The 26071-nt window shown below is 43.3% G+C and overlaps 1 protein-coding gene across 1 annotated transcript in view; it reads left to right on the top strand.

Annotated features, from left to right (window-relative positions):
- The window catches only part of LOC139281507 (V-type proton ATPase subunit S1-like), an 83605-nt gene that overhangs the window by 18768 nt on the left and 38766 nt on the right, over positions 1-26071 (top strand). Inside the window, exon 4 of the mRNA XM_070901678.1 lies at positions 20370-20551. Within this exon, the coding sequence (XP_070757779.1) occupies positions 20370-20551 (182 nt within the window). The remainder of the gene's footprint in view (positions 1-20369; positions 20552-26071) is intronic.

Raw genomic sequence — 26071 nt, 5'->3', positions numbered from 1 at the left:
AACAGTGTTTAAATGGAAACTATCGCCCATCATCATCATCGTCATCCATATACCACCGGCGGTAAATTCAGCAGTCAATTACTGCCGGTGCTAAGTGAAACCGCCTGCCCATTTAAAAAAAATGTAAATCTGACGTTATTGCTTGTGCACCGCCCAAAATGGTTAAAAGTGGAAATTACCGCCCAATTAATGCCCAAATTACTGCCGGATGCTATATTCAGCAATTTGCCCAAATTACCGCCCGCCTTAAAAACGGCCCAGAAAAAGCTGCACTCGCCTGACCTTAACCCAGCGGTATGGCCACCATGTTTTAAATCAGATGAACTTAATGAAAAGGCTGCATCAAGTTGATGTGAACATTAAAGTAATTTGTGAGTGGATTTTAAGGGTGTTTGAAAATCTTGAACATGATCTGAGCACATTGTGGTCGATTTAGAGTACATTTGTGGTTGTTTAAGGACAATTGCAGAATTTTGAAGACCGTTTAGGACATTTAAAGGAATGAGGCCAGTAATTTCTCAGCCAATATTGCTGACTACTCACATGCTGCAGAATAGAGATGGAAGAAGGTGCATTGAAGAGCAGCATGTGCCCAATCAAAGAGGTGGCAGACTGCTGAGGAGGAGGAGGAGGAGGCCTTACTCCCAATGCATTTACAGGAAGCAGCAGTCATACCCGCACCTGTCCGATACAGCGTGTGTTAGAAAGCTGCGCTTCCAAAAAGAGGTCATCAGTGAGATATGCCAGCTGCTTAAGAGAGACCTGCAGCCTACCAGCACCATCAGGACCGCACTGCCCGTTGAGGTTAAGGTTATTGCGGCACTTTTCTTCGATGCATTGGGCTCCTTTCAGGCCTCAGCTGGTGGCATTTGTTCCATCTCTCAGCACACCACACATCGCTGCATTCGGCAGGTGATAGAAGTGCTTTACACACAAAGGATGGACTTTATAAACTTCCCTATGACCAGGGAGGCACAGAGTGAGAGGGCTTTGGGTTTCTCGAGAATAGCAAACTTCCCCAAGGTCCAGGGTGCAATAGACTGTACGCACATCAACCTGCAAGCAACTTTAGAGGAGTTAGAGGTGAAAGGGATTTCACTCCCTGAACGTGTAGCTCGTTGTCGACCACAAGCAAATAATCATGGCAGTAAATGCCAATTTTCCAGGGAGTATTCATGATGTGCACATCTTGCGTGAGAGCACTGTATCTGACCTTTTTAAGAGTCAGGCACAAGGTCGATGCTGGAGGCTGGATGCTGGGTGACAAAGGATATTGCCTCGCCACCTGGCTCTTAATCCTCCTGCGTAAGCCCCAGACAGATGTCAAGCATTGCTACAATCAAAGCCATATAACCACACGCAATATAATCGAAAAGACAATTGAAATGTTGAAACAACGCTTCAGAAACCTGGACCACTCTGGAGGCAGCCTGCATCACCAACCTGAGCAGGTCGCTGAGTTCATTGTGGTGTGCTGCATGTTGCACAACTTAGCTATCAAGAGGGGACAGGAATTGCCAGATGGGACTGCCTGTCTACCTCAGGAGAGAGGGCAGGAGGAGGACGAGGACTTCGAGGAGGATGAGCAACCTGGCGATGAACCCATGCCATCAACCACCCCACCCATACCCCGTGGTAGTTACGCAACTGAAAAACTGTTGTGTCAGCAGCTCATAAATGAACGCTTTGTTTGAATGGTGACGGTTACGTTTCATCCTTGTCTGATCACTGTTTGCAACCCTTGTATTGATTGTTAACCTTCAGTTTGTCACAGTGAGTGAGACACTGCACAAGAATTGTAAGTATAATAATTTTTGTTACAATTTAAGAAAATTGCAAAAATCTTTTTTTTGAAATAAATAATTAAATAATTGTTAAAGGAAAAAAGCAACATCAATTTAAAAAAAAACAACCAATTAACAGAGGCAAATATTGAAAACATTAAAAGATTAAATATTAAAAACTAGAAACACCCCCCTCCTTCCCCCCGCCCCCCCCAACAGTCAACAATATTTGAATAGCAATTAAAATAACTAACACCCCCCCACCCGGCAAAAATTATACCTGCAGCCATCGTTCCTTCCACCTTTAGCCTCCCTGACCTTTACACACCCTTTTCCCCTCCCATTGCCCCTGCCCCTGGCTCTACCCGCGTTTCACCAAACTGTCGTGTAGCAGTGCCCCTCGAGCCCTGCTGATGTAGGGGGGGTGACCGTGGCAGTGTCATTTCTGGGGATTCCGGAGAAGAATCAGTATCCGAAGACCCGTCTTCAGAGTCAGAAGCAATTGCTTGCTCCTGACTCTCAGGAGCTGCCAGCATAAGTGGTATGACACATTGGGGTGCAATGCCATATACCGATTCCATCGTTTGCCGCATGGCATCGGCTGTTCGCCGCATCACCGCAATCAGCTGCGCCATGTCCTCCGAATGACGAGCTGAAAGCGTGGTGATGTTAGAAACATAGAAACATAGAAAATAGGTGCAGGAGTAGGCCATTAGGCCCTTCGAGCCTGCATCACCATTCAATAAGATCATGGCTGATTGTTCACCTCAGTACACCTTTCCTGCTTTCTCTCCATACCCCTTGATCCATTTAGCCGTAAGGGCCATATCTAACTCTCAGTACATTACCCCCAATACCATGTGCTTTAATTTTGCACACCAATCTCTTGTGTGGGACCTTGTCAAAAGCCTTTTGAAAGTCCAAATGCACCACATCCACTGGTTCTCCCTTGTCTACTCTACTACTTACATCCTCAAAAAATTCTAGAAGATTTGTCAAACATAATTTCCCTTTCATAAATCCATGCTGACTTGGACCGATCCTCACACCACTTTCCAAATGCGCTGCTATTTCATCTTTAATAATTGATTCCAACATTTTCCCCACTACTGATGTCAGCCTAATAATTACCCATTTTTTCTCTCCCTCCTTTCTTCAAAAGTGGTGTTAGCTACCCTCCAGTCCATAGGAACTGATCCAGAGTCGATAGACTATTGGAAAATGATCACCAATGCATTCACTATTTCTAGGGCCACTTCCTGAATTACTCTGGGATGCAGACTATCAGGCCCCAGGGATTTATCAGCCTTCAATCCCATCAATTTCCCATTCACAATTTCCCGCCTCATAAGGATTTCCTTCAGTTCCTCCTTCTCACTAGACCCTCGGTGCCCTAGTATTTCCGGAAGGTTATTTGTGTCTTCCTTCGTGAAGATAGAACCGAAGTATTTGTTCAACTAGTCTGCCATTTCTTTGTTCCCCATTATAAATTCACCTGAATCTGACTGCAAGGGACCTACGTTTGTCTTCACTAATCTTTTTCTCTTCAAACAAGCTTTTGCAGTCAGTTTTATGTTCCCAGCAAGCTTCCTCTCATACTCTATTTTCCCCCTCCTGAATAAACCCTTTGTCCTCCTCTGCTGAATTATAAAATTCTCCCAGTCCTCAGGTTTGCTGCTTTTTCTGGCCAATTTATATGCCTCTTCCTTGGATTTAACATTATCCTTAATTTCCCTTATTAGCCACGGTTGAGCCACATTCCCCGTTTTATTTTTACTCCAGACAGGGATGTACAATTGTTGAAGTTCGTCCATGTGATCTTTAAATGTTTGCCATTGCCTATCCACCGTCAACCCTTTAAGTATCATTTTCCAGTCTATTCTAGCCAATTCATGTCTCATACCATCAAAGTTACCTTTCCTTACGTTCAGGACCCTAGTCTCTGAATTAACTGTGTCACTCTCCATCTTAATAAAGAATTCTACCATATTATGGTCACTCTTCCCCAAGGGGCCTCGCACAACAGATTGTTAATTAGTCCTTTCTCATTACACATCACCCAGTCTAGGATGACCAGCCCTCTAGTTGGTTCCTCGACATATTGGTCGAGAAAACCATCCCTAATACACTCCAGGAAATCCTCCTCCACCGCATTGCTAACAGTTTGGTTAGCCCAATCAATATGTAGATTAAAGTCGCCCATGATAACTGCTGTACCTTTATTGCACGCATCCCTAATTTCTTGTTTGATGCTGTCCCCAACCTCACTACTACTGTTTGGTGGTCTCTACACAACTCCCACTAGCGTTTTCTGCTCTTTGGTATTCCGTAGTTCCACCCATACCGATTCCACATCATCCAAGCTAATGTTCTTCCTTACTATTGCATTAATTTCCTCTTTAACCAGCAATGCCACCCCACCTCCTTTTCCTTTCTGTCTATCCTTCCTGAATGTTGAATACCCCTGGATGTTAAGTTCCTAGCCTTGGTCACCCTGGAGCCATGTCTCCGTGATGCCAATTATATCATATTCGTTACTTGCTGCCTGCGCAGTTAATCCGTCCACTTTATTACGAATACTCCGCGCATAGAGGCACAGAGCCTTCAGGCTTGTCTTTTTAACACACTTTGCCCCTTTAGAATTTGGCCTTTTTTGCTTTTTGCCTTGGGTTTCTCTGCCCTCCACTTTTATTTTTCTTCTTTCTATCTTTTGCTTCTGCCCGCATTCTACTTCCCTCTGTCTCCCTAATAGGTTCCCACCCCCCTGCCATATTAGTTTAACCCCTCCCCAACAGCATGAGCAAACACCCCCCCAAGGACATTGATTCTGGTCCTGCCCAGGTGCAGACCGTCCGGTTTGTACTGGTTCCACCTCCCCTAGAACCGGTTCCAATGTCCCAGGAATTTGAATCCCTCCCTTCTGCACCACTCTTCAAGCCACGTATTCATCTGAGCTATCCTGCTATTCCTACTCTGACTAGCATGTGGAGGAAGGACATTCTTGCTATTGAGAGAGTGCAACGAAGGTTCACCAGATTGATTCCCGGGATGGCAGGACTGACATATGAAGAAAGATTGGATCGACTAGGCTTATTATATTCACTGGAATTTAGAAGAATGAGAGGGGATCTCATCGAAACATATAAAATTCTGACGGGATTGGATAGGTTAGATGCAGGAAGAATGTTCCCGATGTTGGGGAAGTCCAGAACCAGGGGTCACAGTCTAAGGATAAAGGACCGAGATGAGGAGAAACTTCTTCACTCAGAGAATTGTGAATCTGTGGAATTCTCCATCACAGAAAGTTGTTGAGGCCAGTTTGTTAGATATATTCAAAAGGGAGATGCGGCCCTTATGGCTAAAGCGATCAAGGGGTATGGAGAGAAAGCGGGAGTGGGGAACTGAAGTTGCATGATCAGCCATGATCATATTTGAATGGTGGTGCAGGCTCGACGGGCCGAATGGCCTACTCCTGCACCTATTTTCTATGTTTCTATGTTTCTATGTACTGGTAGCAATCATGAGATTACTACCTTTGAGGTCCTGCTTTTTAATTTAGCTCCTAGCTCTCTAAATTCGTCTTGTAGGACCTCATCCTGGTTTTTTTCCTATACCATTGGTACCTATATGCACCACGACAACCGACTGTTCATCCTCCCCCTTCAAAATGTCTTGCAGCCATTCCGAGACATCGTTATCGGTTAACCCACCTATTGTATGGAGAAGCTCTCGACCTACGTCGATGCTCGCCCAAGACAATCCTACCATGTCCAGGTCAATGTCTGCCTGTTGTTGAGCATGCCTACCTCACTGAATCAACCTCCGTGGATTCGCCGTAGGTGCTGGACTACTCGGTGTGCCTTGCTGCAAGCCACTTGGTCCCGCTACTTTCTCGGAACCGAATCCTGGAAAGATTGATTCTGTTAAGGAAGAGGTGGTCACAGGTATATTGGTCCCATGAGTCCCCAACTCCCCCTCTTCCAGATGTTGTGTTGATGAGCTGGCTTGAGGCTCGTTCACACAATCCTCCTCCTCCTGTGGTCTCCCCTCTGTGGTGAGTACCACTTGCAACAGTAAGCGTGAAGCTCCAGGGCGATCATTAGGTCTCCGATGTGCCTGGGCAGCTAGAAAACATAATATGAGAGGTTAGTGGAAGGGGAGGGGAGGGTCAGGGTGACATGAGAATGCTTATGCTGCGCAGGCATACATAGGAGGAGCAACACTACTGCATTAGACATCACAGAGAGACGTTACATTTAATTAACATAAACAGAATGTACAGAAACTGCATGGCATTAAAATAAGATTTCATGATCCCAGCATTACATTACATTACATCATTCATATATTATACTCAAATAGCATTAAATTACATGATTGACCGCTGCAGGACCCGGGGATTATACATGACTTACCTGCTGCCACAACCGGATGTGCACCACCACGGGGTGGCCGAGCGATTGTGTGCCCCTACGAGAGCTGCGGCCCGCTCCTCGAGATCAGTCAGTCCAACCAGCTCTGCCGCCCCCCCTACCGTGCACCGATGTTCCACGCAATTGGAAGATATCTTCTTCAGCAAAGATGACAAGAGCATGGTATAAGCTAATTGCCCAGGTACTAGTACGGAACACATGGAGAAACATCCACACTTAGCCATCCCCAATGCTCTTCATCAATGTCCCATTAATGTTATATGTTAATATCGTTATGATGCAATTAATGCATGATGAACACATCTAAGTTTAGAAAAGCAATGTAATAAGATCGTGGATAGGAAACAATGCGTAACACCAAGTTTATCCAGCTTACCAAGCTTAATTACAATCTGGCATATTTACATTTAAAGTAATGAGTCAGTGCATGATTAAAGTTATTAAGGTTAATACTCAATGCGAGGAGCATTCATAATAAGGTGAACGAATTGACTGCGCAGATAGCTGTTAACGGATATGATGTAATTGGGATTACAGAGTCATGGCTCCAAGATAACCAAGCTGGGAACTCAACATCGAGGGGTATTCAATATTCAGGAAGGAGCAACAGGAAGGAAAAGGAGGTTGGGTAGCATCACTGGTTAAAGAGGAGATTAATGCAATAGGAAGGAAGGACATTAGCGTGGATGATGTGGAATCTATATGGCTAGACCTGCTATATACCAAAGGGCAGGAAACGTTAATGGGAGTTGTGTACAGACCACCAAACAGTAGTAGGGAGGTTGGGGATGGCATCAAACAGGAAATTAGGGACGCGTGCAATAAGGGTACAGCAGTTATCATGGGTGACTTTAATCTACATATTGATTGGGCTAACCAAACTGGTAGCAATACGGTGGAGGAGGATTTCCTGGAGTGTATTAGGGATGGTTTTCTAGACCAATATGTCAAGGAACCAACTAGGGAGCTGGCCATCCTAGACTGGGTGATATGTAATGAGAAAGGATTAATTAGCAATCTGGTCGTGCGTGGCCCCTTGGGGAAGAGTGACCATAATATGGTAGAATTCTTTATTAAGATGGAGAGTGACACAGTTAATTCAGAGACTAGGGTCCTGAACTTAAAGAAAGGTAACTTTGATGGCATGAGACATGAATTGGCTAGGATAGACTGGAAAATGATACTTAAAGAGGTGATGGTGGATAGGCAATGGCAGACATTTAAATATCACATGAATGAACTGCAACAATTGTACTTCCCTGTGTGGCGTAAGAATAAAAAAGGGAAGGTGGCTCAACCAAGGCTAACAAGGGAAATTAGGGAAAGTGTTAAATCCAAGGACGAGGCATACAAATTGGCCAGAAAAAGCAGCAAACCTGAGGGCTGGGAGAAATTTAGAATTCAGCAGAGGAGGACTAAGGTTTTAATTAGGAGGGGGAAAATAGAATATGAGAGTAAGCTTGCGGGGAACATAAAAACTGACTGCTAAAGCTTCTATAGATATGTGAAGACTAATGTAGGTCCCTTGCAGTCAGAATCAGGTGAATTTATAATGGGGAACAAGGAAATGGCAAACCAATTGAACAAATACTTTGGTTCTGTCTTCACTAAGGAAGACACAAATAACCGCCCGAAAATACTAGGTGACCGAGGGTCGAGCGAGAAGGGGGAACTGAGGGAAATCCTTATTAATCAGGAAGTGGTGTTAGGGAAATTGAAGGGACTAAAGGCCACTAAATCCCCAGGGCCTGATAGTCTGTATCCCAGAGTACTTCAGGAAGTGGCCCTAGAAATAGTAGATTGGTGTTCATTTTCCAACATTCCATGGACTCTGGTTCAGTTCCTCTAGATTGGAGGGTAGCTAATGTAACCCCACTTTTTAAAAAAAGGAGGGAGAGAGAAAACAGGGAATTATAGACCGGTTAGCCTGACACCGGTGGTGGGAAAAATGCTGGAATCAAGTATGGAAGATGTCATAGCAGTGCATTTGGAAAGCAGTGACAGGATCGGTCCAAGTTAGCATGGATTTATGAAAGAGCTTGACAAATCTTCCAAAGTTTTTTGAGGATGTAACTAGTAGAGTGGATAAGGGAGAACCAGTGGATGTGGCTTATTTGGACTCTCAAAAGGCTTTTGACAAGGTCCCACACAAGAGATTAGTGTGCAAAATTAAGGCTCATGGTATTGGGGGTAATGTATTAATGTGGATAGACAACTGGTTGGCAGACAGGAAGCAAAGAGTAGGAATAAACGGGTCCTTTTCAGAATGGCAGGCAGTGACTTGTGGGATGCCGCAGGGTTCAGTGCTGGGACTCCAGCTATTTACAATATACATTAATGATTTATTCGAAGAAATTGAATGTAATATCTCCAAGTTTGCAGATGACACTAAGCTGGGTGGCAGTACAAGCTGCGAGGAGGATGCTAAGAGGCTGCAGGAGAACTTGAACAGGTTAGGTGAATGGGCAAATGCATGGCAGATGCAGTATAATGTGGATAAATGTGAGGTTATCCACTTTAGTGGCAAAAACAGGAAGGCAGATTATTCTCTGAATAGTGACAGATTAGTAAAAGGGGGCATGCAACGAGACCTGGGTGTCATGGTACATCAGGCATTGAAAGGTATGCACACAGGCACAGCAGGCAGTAAAGAAAGCAAATGGCATGTTGTCCTTCATAACAAGGGGATTTGAGTATAGGAGCAGGGAGGTCTTACTGCAGTTGTACAGGGCCTTGGTGAGACCACGCCTTGAGTATTGTGTGCAGTTTTGGTCTCCTAATCTGAGGAAGGACGTGCTTCCTATTGAGGGAGTGCAGCGAAGGTTCACCAGACTGATTCCCGGAATGGCAGGACTGACATATGAGGAAAGACTGGAACGGCTAGGCTTATACTCACTGGAATTTAGAAGAATGAGAGGGGATCTCATAGAAACTGGGCAGGTTAGATGCAGGAAGAATGTTCCTGATGTTGGAAAAGTCCAGAACCAGGGGTCACAGTCTAAAGATAAGGGGTAAGCCATGTCGGACCAAGATGAGGAGAAACCTTTTCACCCAGAGAGTTGTGAACCTGTGGAATTCCCTGCCGCAGGAAGTTGTTGAGTCCAGTTAGTTGGACATATTCAAAAGGGAGTTAGATGTGGCCCTTACGGCTAAAGGGATCAGGGGGTATGGAGCAAAGACAGGAGTGAGGTACTGAGGTTGCATGATCAGCCATTATCATATTGAATGGCGGTGCAGGCTCGAAGGGCCGAATGGCCTGTTCCTGCACCTATTTTCTATGTTTCTATGTTTAATCTCGCAGACGCAACGAGGTCATTCCAGCGCTTGCAGCACTGGCTTGATTCTCGAAAATCATGGGCGGCCGATGACACCACCTCTGCAATCTCCGCCCATATGCGCTAGTATACCCTGATGTTGGTTTCCCATGCCCAGCCCGCGTCAGTTAGGTCCACTGCATCTCTACCTCATGGACCATGGCAGTTTGGGCCTCGTCCATAAAACATTTGACCCTCTTCCTCCCTCCCATCTCTGCTACCTTGGCTATCTCAGCCATCTCTTGCATTCCTTCCACCTCAATATCCATTGCGAATAGATTTCAAATTGGTAATAAAGTTTAAAACGTCAAATAATCTGCTCAGCCTCTCTTCACTTTCTCTCTCTGTCTGTCTCTCTCTCTCCCCCTTCCTCCTTCTTCTGTGCATGTGCAGGTGACCCCTGACCTGCAGAAATGCAGAAAAAAAAATCGTGCATGTGCAAAACAGTCATTGTTGGGAATGCCGGCCTTGCACGACGAAAAAGACCGCTAACGCCCACTTGCTACTGCCACCGATACCCCCCACCCCCCCAAAAAAGCTGAAACTAGCGGTTTTGAAAATGGCCAATATTCCGCCGCTTCTTAAAAGTGAGAAATACCGTCCAGATATGGGCGGTCGCGATAGAAGTGCAAATTCTAGCCCATGATGTTTGTACATGGGAGCAGCTTACGATCTTACTCACTCTATGGAGCCCAGCATTGCCTCCGATACAATCAAAACTGAACGGAAAGAAAGGCCAACTGCTTGTAGACTATACCTTGGACTAGATGCCTCCAGTACATTAATTCAATTCCTGGCCAAAACGGCATTTTTTTATTTGCAGGCGTCATGTATATAGATTATTGTCCAGTGATATAGTGACTGAGTTTGACTATAGGCATCTTCCTCGAATGTGGCTGGGTCTTCAGGCTGGCTTCCTTGGTTCCTCTGTGAATCTCTTTCTCCTCCTGCCAGATGCTGTCTCCTCCTCAGTTTGTGGCTGCCAGTTACTGTTTTCCTGCATTCCCTCCTGGACATTCTTTGGTTATTCTCCTCAACTTCCTTAGTTACTTCTTGCAGCCTTCCCTGCTGCCTTTGTTGTTATCCTTTTTCCATATCCACTTCTCGCACTTTGTTTCCTTCACTGTACAGCTGACTAATTTTCCTGATCTATATTTTTTGTTGCATTGCTTTCCCTCAAGTCCGTGGACTTTCCAAAGACATGTACACAGCTGATTCTGTGCTGTTCAGCTATTTCCTGTGAAGATGCTGCCTACCGAATATCAACAGCAACAATTGTATTTGTATAGCGCCTTTAATGTACATGAAACATCCCAAAGACATTTCACAGGAGTATAATCAGACAAAAATTAACACGACCCAAAGAAGGAGACAACGGCACAGGTGACCAAAAGCTTGATCAAAGAGGTCAGTTTTAAGGAGTGTCTTAAAGGAGGTGAGCCGGAGAGGTTTAGGAAGTGAATCCCTGAACTTCGGATCTAGGTAGCTGAAGGTACGCAATCAATAGTGGGATGAAAGAAGTGTGGGATGCACAAGTTTCCAGAATTGGAGAAATGCAGAGTTCTTGGAGGGTTGTAGGGCTGGAGGTGGTTCCAGAGCTAGTGAGGGGCGAGGCCATTGAACACTAGTATGAGAAATTTAAAATCGAGGTGTTTGCAGACAAGGAGCGAACGGAGTTCAGCGAGCACAGAGGTGATGTGTGAATGAGACTTGCCACCTGTTAGGATACGGGCAGCAGAGTTTTAGAGGAGCTCGTTTATGTAGTGTGGAAGATGATAGTCCGGCCAGGAGAGTATTGGAATAGTCCTGAACCGGGCTCCCACTGGCCCCGAGAGGATGGAATAACTTGCATTTATAGAGGAACTTTCTCAACCTCAGTGTATCCCAAATTACTTCACAAATAATGAAGTACTTTTGAAGTAGAGTCACTGTTATAATGTTGGGAAATACAGCAGCTAATTTGTGCACAGCAAAGACTCACAAACAGCAATGAGATAAATGAACAGATAATCTGTTTTTGGTGATTTTGGTTGAGGGAGAAATATTGGCGAGGATACTTGGGATAACTCCCCTGCTCTTTGAATAGTGAATTCCCTTTCTAAACTTTTACGGCTCACCTCCTTTAAGACGCTCCTTAAAACCTACCTCTTTGATCAAGCTTTTGGCCACCTGTGCCATTGTCTCTTCCTTTAGTCATGTTAATTCTTGCCTGATTGTACTCCTGTGAAATGCCATGGGATCTTTTACATCCATCTGAGAGAGCAACTCCAACAGGGGGATACTGCACTGATGTTTCAGCCTGGATTATGTGCTCAAGTCTGTGGAGTGGGCCTTGAACCCATAATCTTCCAGCTCTGAGGTAAGTGTGCTACCACTAAGCCAAGGCTGACACCTGTCCCTGCTCAGAATTACAATTACAAGAGTCTCAGCCATTCTGCCACTCTCTTCTTCACTTTTTTATTTTTAATGTCATTTAGAAACCTTTAGATACCAGTAAGGTCTAAAAGTGCACCATACACCAAATTCTTTCAGGCCAGTATCCTGTATACTTCGGCTAATGCACGTAACTGAGGATTTAGCGAACTATTCATTGTTCCTTTCTCCTTACGTCAGGGCAATGTAAGGAGTTAGATTCTTGATCAGTAAAAATGAGACTGATTTCAAACTCACTGCAGTTGCCTTTATTTTAAAATAAAACATATTGAAATAGGTGCAGTTTTCAACCAAAAATGAGTGAATTACTTTGCAAACAAGTGAGATTATTCTGTATACATGCTAACAAGTAATCACTGCGCTTCTAATTGAGTGAAACGTTACAGTGGATTGTGTTGCATTTATTTATTGGTTTATTGGTCTATGATGACTCCTAAAGAGCTTACCCGAATCAGAGTAAAGCTTCTGCCATGAACTCTGTTTTTAAATAATAATGGGCAATAAGAGTGATTATATGCTGCTATGACCTGATTGCAGGGTTCAAGTCACTGATAAAATTTGCAGCGCAAGATAAGATGATTGATTTATCACAATTAATCAATGTTTAAGCATAAGCTACAAGTAACTGAAAAGATTATTCCTAAACTGCTGAATGCTATTTCAGTTAACTGTCTAATCGATCAGAAATCAATAAAGCAGCTTCCATGGCAGAAGGACAAATCCTAATGTTGACAATACAGGTTACAGAGGACATCTTTTCTTGGGTCGAGTTTCAGTTTTGTAATGAGGTGTGACTGAAGTCTTCATTTTAGGGTGACCTTTTTACTTGTAGAAAAACAAGAAAAGCTTACAAAATGGCATTATGACAATTAAAATGGAGCTCCTTGTGGCATATGGAAAAACTAAAGGAAAAGCAAAGAAACTTGCTCATTAATACTACTGAAAGGGTGTTCAACTGTTCATCCCCAATAGAATTTACTTGACAGCTTTTATTAGGATTGATCTGTGGACTACAACCTTTCTTCAGGTCAAAATGACGGACTGACTTGTTTTGAAGGGGAAAGAAAGAGGAAGAAAACTTTTCTTCTGGTATCTTCTAGAAAAATGTAATAACGGGTAATCAAAATCAGGGCTGGCAGCAATTTCACCGCGATTGAATTCGTGATCCACAAATTCAATTATGGTAATGGAAAAAAACAATCATGATGCACCTGAAATAGTAGAAATATAATGAAAAAAATGCAAAGGCTAGAAATCCGATCACACTGACAGCATAACTTTTAATTAATTTAGATTATGCTGGAACTTGCTGTATTAATGTGGTAATTCGACTTATTTATTCCATTTGTACAGAAAAATAACCTAAGGCTTAATCTTCACAAGAAATATGGAAAAATAGAAAATCTCAAGACTGAAGAAGGTCATAGTCCAACTTCCTGATCTTCTTGCAGTTGTAACCAATCATTTTTTCTTTTCAAAAACATTTGTTCAGTTTTACCTACTGAAGGATGGTAAAACTGATGTTCTGATTTGTACTTTACACTTAACTGCTGTTGGTAGAATCTACTCATTAGTTCTAATGGTTGTAAATGAATGACACTCATACGTGTGATGTTCTATATTCTCTGTCTAAATCAAAATGCTGTACTGTAGTTTACATTCTAAATATGCAAGGAATTAAGGAAAAAAATTTAAACATTTTAGATGAAAAGGACAAACCCTGTGCATGCCTGTAATAAATGATTGAAAACGTGTCAGATCTTGACCAAATTCAAAACTATATTTTGTTCTATTACTGGTCAACAGGGTGAAGGTTTAATCCCATGTGCTTCTATTTCCTGAATAAGTCTGTTACATGGTACTTTAACAAAATCTACTGCACTATTTTCATTAACCTCTCTGTTACTTCATCAAAGAACTCAATCAGAATTTAGTTAGATATGATTTGTCTTCAACAAATCCATGCTGGCTGTCCCTTATCAGCAACATATTTGTACATTTTTCCTTTTCTAACTCTTCATTCTGATCATACCATCACAGTTCTAAAGCAAACATAAGCTTCTCGAAGAAACTTTGCTCTGTTGGGTTTCCTCCGATGAGAGTCTGCCTTATATTGTTTCTGTTCAAATACATAATCCTTCCTGATTAAATGATTTATTTAATTACTCCCAGATCTTCTCTTATTAACACAGCCACTATTCCTAATTTATTCTAAACATTTTAAGTCAGCATGGAAGAGATGCCCATCCTTAGCCTTGAATCATGTATCCATTACATACCTTTCCTAATACTTGGTCTTCAAGCTTAGAAACATAGAAACATAGAAAATAGGTGCAGGAGTAGGCCATTCAGCCCTTCTAGCCTGCACCGCCATTCAATGAGTTCATGGCTGAACATGCAACTTCAGTACCCCATTCCTGCTTTCTCGCCATACCCCTTGATCCCCCTAGTAGTAAGGACTTCATCTTACTCCTTTTTGAATATATTTAGTGAATTGGCCTCAACAACTTTCTGTGGTAGAGAATTCCACAGATTCACCACTCTCTGGGTGAAGAAGTTTCTCCTCATCTCGGTCCTAAATGGCTTACCCCTTATCCTTAGACTGTGACCCCTGGTTCTGGACTTCCCCAACATTGGGAACATTCTTCCTGCATCTAACCTGTCTGAACCTATCAAAATTTTAAACGTTTCTATGAGGTCCCCTCTCATTCTTCTGAACTCCAGTGAATACAAGCCCAGTTGATCCAGTCTTTCTTGATAGGTCAGTCCCGCCATCCCGGGAATCAGTCTGGTGAACCTTCGCTGCACTCCCTCAATAGCAAGAATGTCCTTCCTCAAGTTAGGAGACCAAAACTGTACACAATACTCCAGGTGTGGCCTCACCAAGGCCCTGTCCAACTGTAGCAACACCTCCCTGCCCCTGTACTCAAATCCCCTTGCTATGAAGGCCAACATGCCATTTGCTTTCTTAACCGCCTGCTGTACCTGCATGCCAACCTTCAATGACTGATGTCATTGGTCTTGCTTGTCAAATGTGTACTTCTTACGGGCTCAATTTTCCCCAGTGCTTTGCGCCGTTTTTTTGGCGCCCGCCACTTTTTTTGGCGTAAGTTAAAAAATTAAAGTTTCCCCGATGAATATGCACCAGCATAACTCAGTTAGTTCCGACTTTTTTCAGGTTAGTTTTTCTTTTGCGACATAGGGGGTGTAACCTGATGTTTGCGGCAGTTTTTCTCAATCATGTAAGTTTGCTCCCCCAAAAAATTCTCCTAGTCAGCATATGTTACCACTCCCGAAAAACCTTCTGGTGAGTTAAGAAAAACAGCACACATTGAAAAATCGGGGCAGAAAGACGCCATTGTTTTTCAGCGAAGTATTGGAGGGAGCGAAGAACACTTAAATATGCATGATAAAGATTACATTTTTTTGCCTTACAATGCAGTACATGGAAGTTTGATGCAATTCTGTAAGTTTTCACTTCCACCACTGAACATCTGCAAACAGGGCTGGAGGGTCAGAGCGTCGGCCGGCAGAATCTGATACTCACCTGGGACACAGGGGCTTGGAGCACAGCTTCAAAAGAAGCCCAAGGGGGGGTGTGGGGGGCTGTGGAAGGCATACGGAAGGCATCAGATGCCTGCACTACGCATCAAATGTAGTCTGGGTGGGGTTCCCGATCACTGCGCCTGCTCAGACCTGGGTGTGGTCCATACAGACCTTGTGGGGAGAGAAATCAAAGAACCTTGTCTGCCTGTCTGCCATTGAGCTTCTTGCTAATGTAAAATTTAATCATGGGAGCAATACTGACAATGCCATACCTTGTGCAAGCCTTCTGCATGATGGTGCTGCGGAGGAGACAATTGATTTGATGTCATCGCATGAGGAACCTCAGAGCATGTAGGGTACTAGGCAGGAGGCCTTACCCACATCGGGTATATCGAGACAAGTGTTCGTACCTGCACCTGAGTGATGCAGACTGTCAGAAGGCTGCATTTCTGCAAAGAAATTGTAACTGAGATCTGTGAGTTGGTAAAAGCAGACCTGCAACCTAGAAGCATCAGGAGGACTGCTTTGTCAGTCAAAGTGAAGGTTACAGCTGCACTTTCATTCTATGCATCTGAATCGTTCCAAGCAACAACTGGGGATGTGTGGGCCATTTCTCAACATGCAACACATATCTGCAATCAGCAGGTGACTGCTGCACTATATGCCCAGAGGAATGACTACATAAAGTTCCCCATGACCATCCAGGCAATGCGTGACAGGGCTGTGGGCTTCTCACGGATTGCTGGCTTCCCCAAGGTACAGGATTGCATTGATTGTACCTATTTCATCTTGCGAGCACTTTTGGAGGATTCCGAGATGTACAGGAACAGAAAAGGCTTCCACTCCATTAATGTGCAGCTCGTGTATGATGACATGCATCGCATCATGTCACTTGATGTAGGATACCCTGGGAGCACACATGATGCGTACATCCTACACGAGAGCGTTATATCTGCCATGTTTCAGCAGCAGGCAGAAGGGCAGAGCTGGCTACTGGGAGACAAAGGTTACAGCCTCACCACCTGGCTCATGACGCTCCTACGTGTAACCCGGATGGAAGGTGACCGGGAATACAACTTGTCGCACATTGCGATGCGCAGCATAATACAGAGGACCATTGGCATATTGAAACAGTGTTTCCAGAGGCTACTTGCAATACTCCCCTGAGATTGTCGGTCAGTTCACTGTTGTGTGCTGCATGCTGCGTAACTTAGCCATCATGAGGCAGCAGCAGCTGGTAGTAAAAGACCCACCTGAGGTGAGAGTGGCTGATGATGAGGAGGAAGATGCAGATGACACGGATGAGGAGGAGGAAGAAGTGGAAGCCATGCAACTACCTGAACCCAGAGCACGACAGTGGAGGAGGGCGGACCGTCGTGCCCCTTTAATGATTGCTTGGGCCTTGTGCCAGCAGTTAATCCGTGAACACTTTGCTGCCTGAAGGCTCAGCGGCAACTATTCCAAATGGACCATGTTTACTGTTTTGACCTGTTCCATAATGTTGTGCTGTGTTAATGGAGCAAATGATGGAAATGATTCAGTTATAATTTAAAATATATTTTACTCAGAAGTTTAACAAACATTTGTTTATATTTAACTTTAATAAAAATATTCTTGTATCAATCTTTAAAGTTTTCACTTAAGATCACTTAAAAACTTTAAGATCACTTATTAACTTTACAAAACTTATAAAAAACTTTTACTTTGAGAACAGTTACAACGGTAACAACAACAATAATAATATCAACAACAGCAGCAAAGAAAGGCTGTACCCATCTCTCCTCCACCTTATTCTAAGATTGCCCGCTGTGCTTGGTGCTGGTGACTCCACCACCCCTGCCCGCAGGAGGTGGCGCAGAGTTTCTCGGGTTGGTACCAAGCTTATTCTTTCGAACATCTCAGGTAATGCACACTTCTTGGTGGGGGGGGGGGGGCGCGGGGGATTGGGGGGGGGTGAGGTGGCGGGGCAGTTGGTAATGTGGAAGGTCCAGCTTGGGCCTCTTCAGAGGCTGGTCTGGGGTTTGGAGTGGGAGTGGCGGTTGATTCTGTCAATGGGCGCGGAGTCTGGACGTATTCCCTTATTGCAGCAGCTAACTACGACATTCCCTCCCTCATGTACCCTAACAGTATCTCAACTACCTCCAACATTCTCTCCCCCATGTTTGTCATCGGTGTCTCACCTACCTGTGACATTCCCTCCCTCATGTGCACCGACATTGTTTCTGCTGACTGAGACATTCCTTCCCTCATGTTCCCGGACAGCGATCCCATTTCTCATGAGAGTGTTGTTACTTCTCTCAACAGTCCCAATACCTCATCACCCACTCCACTGGTGATGTCCAGGATTGATTGTGTAAGGTCAGTGCTCTCCGTACTCATTTCCATCATCTGAACCACATCTGTTAGATCCTGCACCTCAGGAGAGCGCAGACGAGCTCTCCTTCCCCATCTCAACCTGGGTGTGGCTCGCAGCATCCCAGTGGGACCTGCAGCCTGGGATGGTGGGGCCCTGGGTGTGCCTCGCTGCACCCCACTGGAATCCCCAGCCTCGGACAGTGGGAAACCATGGAATGTCTCACCAACACTCAAACCACTAGTCAGGGAAGGGGCTAGCACCTCAATGGACAGCACTTGCACCTCCGCCAAAGTGAGTACAACAGTGAGGGCTTCATCCATTTCCACCCCCCACCCCCACTCCCCTTCACCCCCATGTTCTTGGTCTGGAAGGTGGAATTGGAAGATGTTTTCCTCTTCAGGCTGGTCCTCGTCTGAATCTTATTCTGCATCGTCAGGGTTGGCCTCAAATTCTGCAAAATATAACCGAACAGAAATTGGTTAGCAGCAGAGGAAGGGGCAGGGTGGATGGCATGAGTAGGCTCGCACAGCGCAGGCAGCAGGCTGATTTGAAGACCATGATGAATGATAGCACATTGCATCAACCGAAGCGTAGCTGATGGAGACATCCCCATGAACCAAAGCATAGCTAGCCCGTGCAGTACTTAACATTTAGGAAAGCCAGACTGTGGTATTTGCAGGACTTACCCTCTCCCTGGAGTGTGGGCCCAGCTTGTGCAGTGGTGGTTGCTTTTCTTCAGGTAGGATCCATCAAAGCAGCGACCCTCTGTTCCAAGGGTATCAGTGGCTGCAGATTTGCCGGGCCTCCTCCTGTTGGAGTTCTTTCTCGTTTGTTGTGTGCCACTTTCCTCTGTAAAGATGAAAATATAACTTTTTAGAGAGGGTATCTTTCTGCTGGGTGGGACATATACAGATGGTTACATTTACAATTGCAATTCCATTGAAAAATGAAAATATTACTTATACTAACTACTTGACCAAGGTCCTGCCACTTCTTTTTGCACTGGCCTCCAGACCTCAGGGTGGTCACTATTGCACAGTAATCTTTCTGCAAGTTGGTTCCAGCGTTCCTTCATTTCTTTGGGTGGAACTTTTATGTGACCTCTGCTGGTGTCCAGCTCGTGCCATCTGGCCTCAATCACACTAACTCATGCCTCCACTTCATCCTGTAAGAAATTCTTGGTCCGAGCGCCACGTTGCATCTTGTATTGCAGCTCCGATTTTTCCAATGATAATTAAAGTTCTCACACAGCACTGAGTTCTCACACACACACACATGGCTCTTTAAAAACGGCTGATTGCAGACCGGGAGCAGGACTGCGCATGTGCGCCCATAGGAATCACGTCAAAAACATCCTTTTTTTTCCCCGCGCATGCACAGAAGGGACGGCATCGTTTTTTTCGACGCAGACATTAGGCTCTGCCCCCCCAAGGCTACAGGACAGGCTGCGCAGTGCCAATTTCAAAAAGTAGAACAGGGAAACTTGGCACATTTATCTTTGGAGCAGTTGTGGCCTAGAAAAATGGGCGTAACTCTGGCAATACTCAAAAAAACGGCTTTGGGCAAAATTGAGTCCATCATAACTACTGAACTTTATCAATATTATATAAATTCTATTATGTGGTTCTTTATTCAGTAAACATGTTAGTTTCTTAACATCACCTCCCCATCACAGCCACTTCCCCTATGATTACGTTTTCTTCTCGTCTCCATCTCGGGTTTCTCTATCCTCACTCGACAATTTTCTAGTTTAGATGTTTCCTAATGAGTCGATTGGAATTTTTAGTTTGTGTATTTCCTCGAAATAGCCCATGCTTTCCACAAAACTCGTCCCATTTCGAAACCTGAATTTGCTAATCCATATGAACAGGTTTGCACATGCTACTTAGTCATGTTGCTTCAGGCTAATATGTACATTGCAGTGGCCATTTCCACCATCTTTAGAATGGGTCCACATTTCCTCCCCCTCTTCCTCTTAATATAATTTACAAATGTATAGTGTACGAATCTGTATAATAACAATACTGCAGGCAAACTGAGCAAATGACTTATTTGCCCTTTCTTTGTATTACTAACTCCTATTTTTTAATTGACATTCAGGAGAGATTTTCCATTTACTTTTATTTACGTTGCCCCCCCCGCCCCTCCCCCCCGCCACCTCTCCAAAGCATAAAACTTTATAAGTTTCTTAACAAAGGCCTTTCCAGATAACTTCAAGCTAAGTTTATTCATTACTTTCCTTACACTTACTTTAGACTGGGAGCAAAACTGAGATGCACAATAGTAATAATGGAATAAATGTCTGACTATTCACACCTATTTTCTCTTGCCGTAAACAAGCCGAGAAAATGATGCTCTAAAGTTAATTAAATTGTGCAGGAAATATACTCTTCTCAGTAAGATTTTGTATATTTTCAGGTGTTTTAATGTTCTCCTTTACAAGCAAATGGATTTGTGAAGTTTATTCTTTGAATTTGATCAATGGAATATATTTTCTTTCCAGCAATTGCTTGAATCCTCAAACTCATCTCTGATTCTGCCGGCAGTTGACTGGAGGGCCATAAAACAGCTGCGGGAAAATCTAAATTGGACCAAAGTTCAAACTGACCATTTTGAAGAGACAGAACTGGAAATAGATCCCTCAAAACCAAATCTAATTGTAATAAAATTAGCACCAGTCGACAGGTATGTGTTATAATACCTAACCTTATCTGCACGATACATTGGCATTTGCTCTTTAAATTGTGACTAGATAAAGAAACATCTGACTAAGAAATGTTCTAAATCATTCAGAGAGAGTTTGCCTTTGAATCTTTCATTATCACTGAAAGTAAATGTTGCTATTAAATAAACATGCACTTCACCATATTCTAACATGTTGAACCTGATGATAAAGATGCACTTTGTACATTTGTTATCTGATTCCCAGTTTTTGTCCATTGATAGATAATGCTAGGAAATTTTGATCTAGAAAACAACTAATCCAGTGAGGAGAAGTAAGGAACATTTATCATGAGCGCCTATACTGCATCCTCCCTATATAATCTTCTGAAATTCTGTGTAGGACATATTGCTGGGGAAAAATAGAGAAAGCATCATTTCTTAATCAAGTCTAACCTACAAATACTTAATGCTTATAATAGGTACCCAAAATAAAAAAATACACTCTTTTCCAGCATTGACACCATTCACCTTCATGAACCCCAGCTTCAAAAAATAAATTCCTCATTGTGCTTTTACAAGTGTAAAATTAATAAACTCCTCTTTGCCCATGATCTGCATGTAGCATATTGATATTTTTTGTTTCAGTACAGGAAAGTCTGCTGATTTTGATCATCCTGATTTAAAGCTTTTATCCTTCCTTGCAAAACTGATTTGAGCCAGCTGTGTAGACTTTCCTTCTCAGTACAAGTTGTCGGTACTGATCGATCCGGTGCTGGGTACTTTAAACAGCTTATGAATCAGATGCTTTCCTTTCTCCATTCACCTACTCCTATTTGGTGAATTTAATTTAAATACTATCGACTTGGTGCCCTTGATATAATCCCCAGCCACACTCTGACTAGAGCGCTGCTCAGCACGAACTGACAAATCAAACAGCTGAACAGATTTATTTTTGTTCAGCACTGGTATCTACTTACTTATCCAGCGACAGAACCAATCCAACAAACATACGTTCGTGTCTGAATAGAACTGTTTAAAAACTTCTTTCCATGTTCTTTCATGTGAATTGTGCACCCCTACCTCATTGCCGGACCACAGCCCCTCCCCTTCTGTAACAGCACAACTCAAGGCCATCACCCCTTGCTTCCCCACTGCCACCCGACCCTCAACTCTCTCACTCACTTCTGTGTCATCCCTCACCTCCCAGACAACTTCCCTCTGCCCGAAAAAAAACAAAATGCTGGAAATCTCAGCGGGTCAGGCAGCATCTGCGGAGAGAAAAACAGAGTTAATGTTTCAGGACGATGCCCCTTCGTTAGAACTGGCAAATGTTCGAAAAGAACAGATTCTTAAGAAGTATTGAAAGGGGGAGGGGAAGAAAGAACAAAATTGAAGGTCTGTGATAGGGTGGAAGGCAGGAGAGATTAAAGCCAATGGGGATGATGGGCCGACTTGAAATGGTAATGGCCAGTGTTAGAAAAAGGTTAAACTAGATAGGGTGTGAATGGCGGAATAATGACCAACTGCCATTGGAGACAAAGAGAGAAAAAACAGAAGCTCGGGTTGGAGGGGGTGGTGGGGGTTGGGGGGGGGCACGGGGGGCAGGGGTGAAGGAGCCAAAGATGGGTAGAGATTATGCTCTGAAATGTTGAGTTCAGAAGGCTGTAAAGTGCCTAAATAAAAGATAAGGTACTGTTCCTCGAGCTTGAGTTGAGCTTCATTGGAACAGTGCAGGTGTCCATGGACTGAGATTTCCGAGTGGGAGTGGAGTGGAGAATTAAAGTGACAGGTGACCGGAAGCTCAGGGTCACACTTACGGACTGAATGGAGGTGTTCCACAAAGTGGTCACCCAATCTACGCTTGGTGTCCCCAATGTAGAGAAGCCCACATCGTGAGCAGCGAATACAGTATACTAAATTGAAAGAAGTACAAGTAAATCACTGTTTCACCTGGAAGGAGTATTTAGGGCCCTGGATAGTGGGAAGGGAGGAAGTAAAAGGGCAGTTGTTGCATCTCCTGTGCTTGCATGGGAAGGTGCTGTGGGAAGGGGAGGGAGTGTTGGGGGTGACTGCGGAATGGACCAGGGTGTTGCGGAGGGAGCGATCCCTTCAGAATGCTGAGAGGGTTGGGGAGGGGAAGATGTGATTGGTGGTGGGAGATGGCGGAGGATGATCCATTGAACGTGGAGGCTGGTGGGGTGAAAGGTGAGGATAAGGGGAACCCTGTCATGGTTCTGAGAGGGAGGGGAAGGGGTGAGAGTAGAGCTGCGGGAAATAGAATGAAGATGGTCGAGGGCCATGTTAACCATGGCGGAGGGGTTGAGGAAAAAGGAAGACATGTCAGAGGTACTGGTGTGAAAGGTGGCATCGTCAGAGCAGATGCGACGGAGAGAGAGAGAAACTGGGAGAATGGAATGGAGTCCTTACAGGATGCGGGGTGGGAGGAAGTGTAGTCCAGGTAGCTGTGGGAGTCAGTGGGCTTATAGTGGATACTGGTCTATAGCCTATCCCCAGAGATGGAGACAGGGAAGTCGAGGAAGGGAAGGGAAGAGTTGGAGATGGACCATGTGAAGGTGAGTGAAGGTGAGGGAAGGGTAAAAATTGGATGCAAAGTGAATGAAATTTTCTAGTTCCCTCTACCTGATCCTGGTACCTATCTCCTACCTGGTAAATCTTGTCTACCATCTTCTGTGTTCAAAAATGTAAGAGATTAAAAACAAAGTGCAGAAGTAAAGGAAGAAAAAACCCACAGATATACAGTTTTTAAATAAAATAAGGGGAACATTTTACTCAATTCCCAAACCACTGGAAAAATCCCAGAATACCATGCAATATAAACAAAATTTGACTGATGAAGTTACCATAAATCCATTACCCTGGTAATAAATGGTGCACTAAAAAGCGTAACACCTCTATTGTTATTTAAAAATGTCACAGTGGACCCACTAATATATATGTAAAAATAAATTGCATGTTTTCTGTATGATTTGTAAATTTCTGTGTTACACTTCCACCTGATTGGTTCAGATTTCATATTGAAACAGCAACGTATCATGACTGAACAGTGAGGGAATGTACCAACCAGCAAGTAGGATAAATGAATGAAAACTATTAATTATGAAATTCAAAAAATTATGAATTAAAATGGAAAACTGATATCAATAAAAGGGGGCAAACCAATTAAATTGCTGAAAATATTTTTGAGCTGCCATCTTGGGTACTGCACTGAGCTGAGGATTTATTATTGGAAATAATATTTTTAACATAACAACATAAAAGCTTATCATAAATAGCATTTTCTGTGTTTTAGATGCATGGGTCTGTAATGTATTTGCTTCATGGGTTCTTTGCTTAGAATTCATAGCAACACATTGCTATTAAGAACTAGTTGGATTATTAGCAAAGGTTTAACAATCACACTACGCATTACCAGTTCATTCACCAGACTCTCAATCACCTGCCTCATCGTGGACCTCCTGACGAACTGGTTGGGGTTTTATTGAGTCTTGTGAACATCACCTGACTTTCTAAGCTACTCCCAACTCAATAGCTCTAAAACTTGTGAGCATATTCACAGGTGCCTACATTACAGTGTCTTTTGTGAGAAACATGACTTCCTGGGACATCCTAAATCTATCACTCTAAACTAAAGGGAATCACTGGGTTGCAGGCTACAGATCCCAACAGGCATTGACAATGTGCGTTTTTTTTTGAGTGACAGCAAGACTGGTAATTCATAGAACACATCAAGACTTTTTATTTGTAAGCCCCATCCCCTCCTACATTCCTGAGTATCAATGGAAAATCAGTGCAGGCAAAAGTCCCCAGTGATCCATTATAAGAAGCATTTAAGGTCATTTCAGTTAGTTTTTCTGTATAAAACATCACGAATGATATAAAGCACAGACTCTTCAACTTTTTCCTGAGATAACTTTGAAAGAAAAGAAATGATCTATAGTATACACTAGCTGCAAATGCAGTCAGCAAGTACAACAAGAGGGCCAAAGGCAGACACGGAGCTAAGAAGAAAAGCAACCAGTGGAGAAGGACTTAGGCAGGTTACATAAGAACATAAGAAATAGGAGCATTCGTCCCCTCGAGCCTGCTCCACCATTCAATAAGATCATGACTAATCTTCTACCTCAACTCCACTTTTCTGCACTATCCCCATATCCCTTGATGCGCTTAATTTCCAAACATCTATGGATCTCTGCCTTGAATATACTCAGCGACCGAGCATCCACAGCCCTTTGGAGTAGAGAATTCCAAAGATTCACCACCCTCTGAGTGAAGAAATGTCTTCTCATCTCAGTCCTAAATGGCCAACCCCTTATTCTGAGACTGTGACCCCTGGTTCTAGACTCTCCAACCAAGGGAAACATCCTCCCTGCATCTACCCTGTCAAGCCCTGTAAGAAAGTTATATGTTTCAATGTGGTCACACCTCATTCTTCTAAACTCTAGAGAATATAGGCCTAGTCCACTTAATCTCTCCTCATAGGAAAATCCTCCCATCCCACGAATCAGTCTGGTGAACCTTCGTTCCACAAGTATATCCTTCCTTAGATCAGGAGACCAAAACTGTATCCAGGTGTGGTCTCACCAAGGTCCTATATAATTGCAGTAAGACATCTTTACTCTTATATTCAAATCCTCTTGTAATTAAGGCCAACATACAGTTGCTTTCTTAATTGCTTGCTGTACTTGTATGTTAACTTTCAGCGATTCATGTACAAGGACACGCAGGTCTCTCTGAACACCAACATTTCTCAATTTTTCACCATTTAAAAATACTCTGCTTTTCTATTTTTCCTACCAAAGTGAATAACTTCACATTTCTCCACATTATATTCCATTTGCCATGTTCTTGCCCAGTCACTTAGCCTGTCTATATCCCCTTGAAGTCTCTTTGCATCCTCCTCACAACTTACATTCCCTAATATCCAAAAATCTGTTGATCTCTGTCTTGAATATTCTCAATGACTGAGGTTTTTATAAATATTTATAAAAGCTGCCTTTTATATGTGTTTATTTTCAAAACTCAATGAAATTAATTGTTCAGATAAATAAATAGCAAGTATTAGAAGGACTTTAGCATTATTTCAGTTTGGAGGAGCATTCTGAATCAAAATCCTATATTAAATATGGAAATTTAATCGAACATTTTGGTAATTTAAGTAATGCTACAGAGCTATTTGGAAAAGAAGGAAAGAAGCAAATGATTTTAATTTTTTCTTAAGTTTAAGATATTTTTTGATATTTCTAGTTTCCTAAGCTGAGTGAATAATGCTAAAAAGCTTTCCCCCATTTACATATGGATATTTATTTGCTCTTATGAAACTGAGGGTTTACTTACTTATTAATCAATTTTCAGCACATAAGAGAAACAGTAATTTTTTAAAGGATCCAACTAAAGGCACTTCACTGTCTCTGGAGAGTGCTCTTAGAAACTTCTTTCCATATACTTTCCGGGGAAACGTACATGGCTTTCCCAAATTACACACCGGACGATCCCCTCTGTGCAGCAGCGTTACCTCTATGA

This window comes from Pristiophorus japonicus, chromosome 15, assembly GCF_044704955.1.
Source record: "Pristiophorus japonicus isolate sPriJap1 chromosome 15, sPriJap1.hap1, whole genome shotgun sequence".
In the NCBI taxonomy this organism is placed as follows: Eukaryota; Metazoa; Chordata; class Chondrichthyes; family Pristiophoridae; genus Pristiophorus; species Pristiophorus japonicus.
This window is presented reverse-complemented; position numbering and strand designations above follow the sequence as displayed.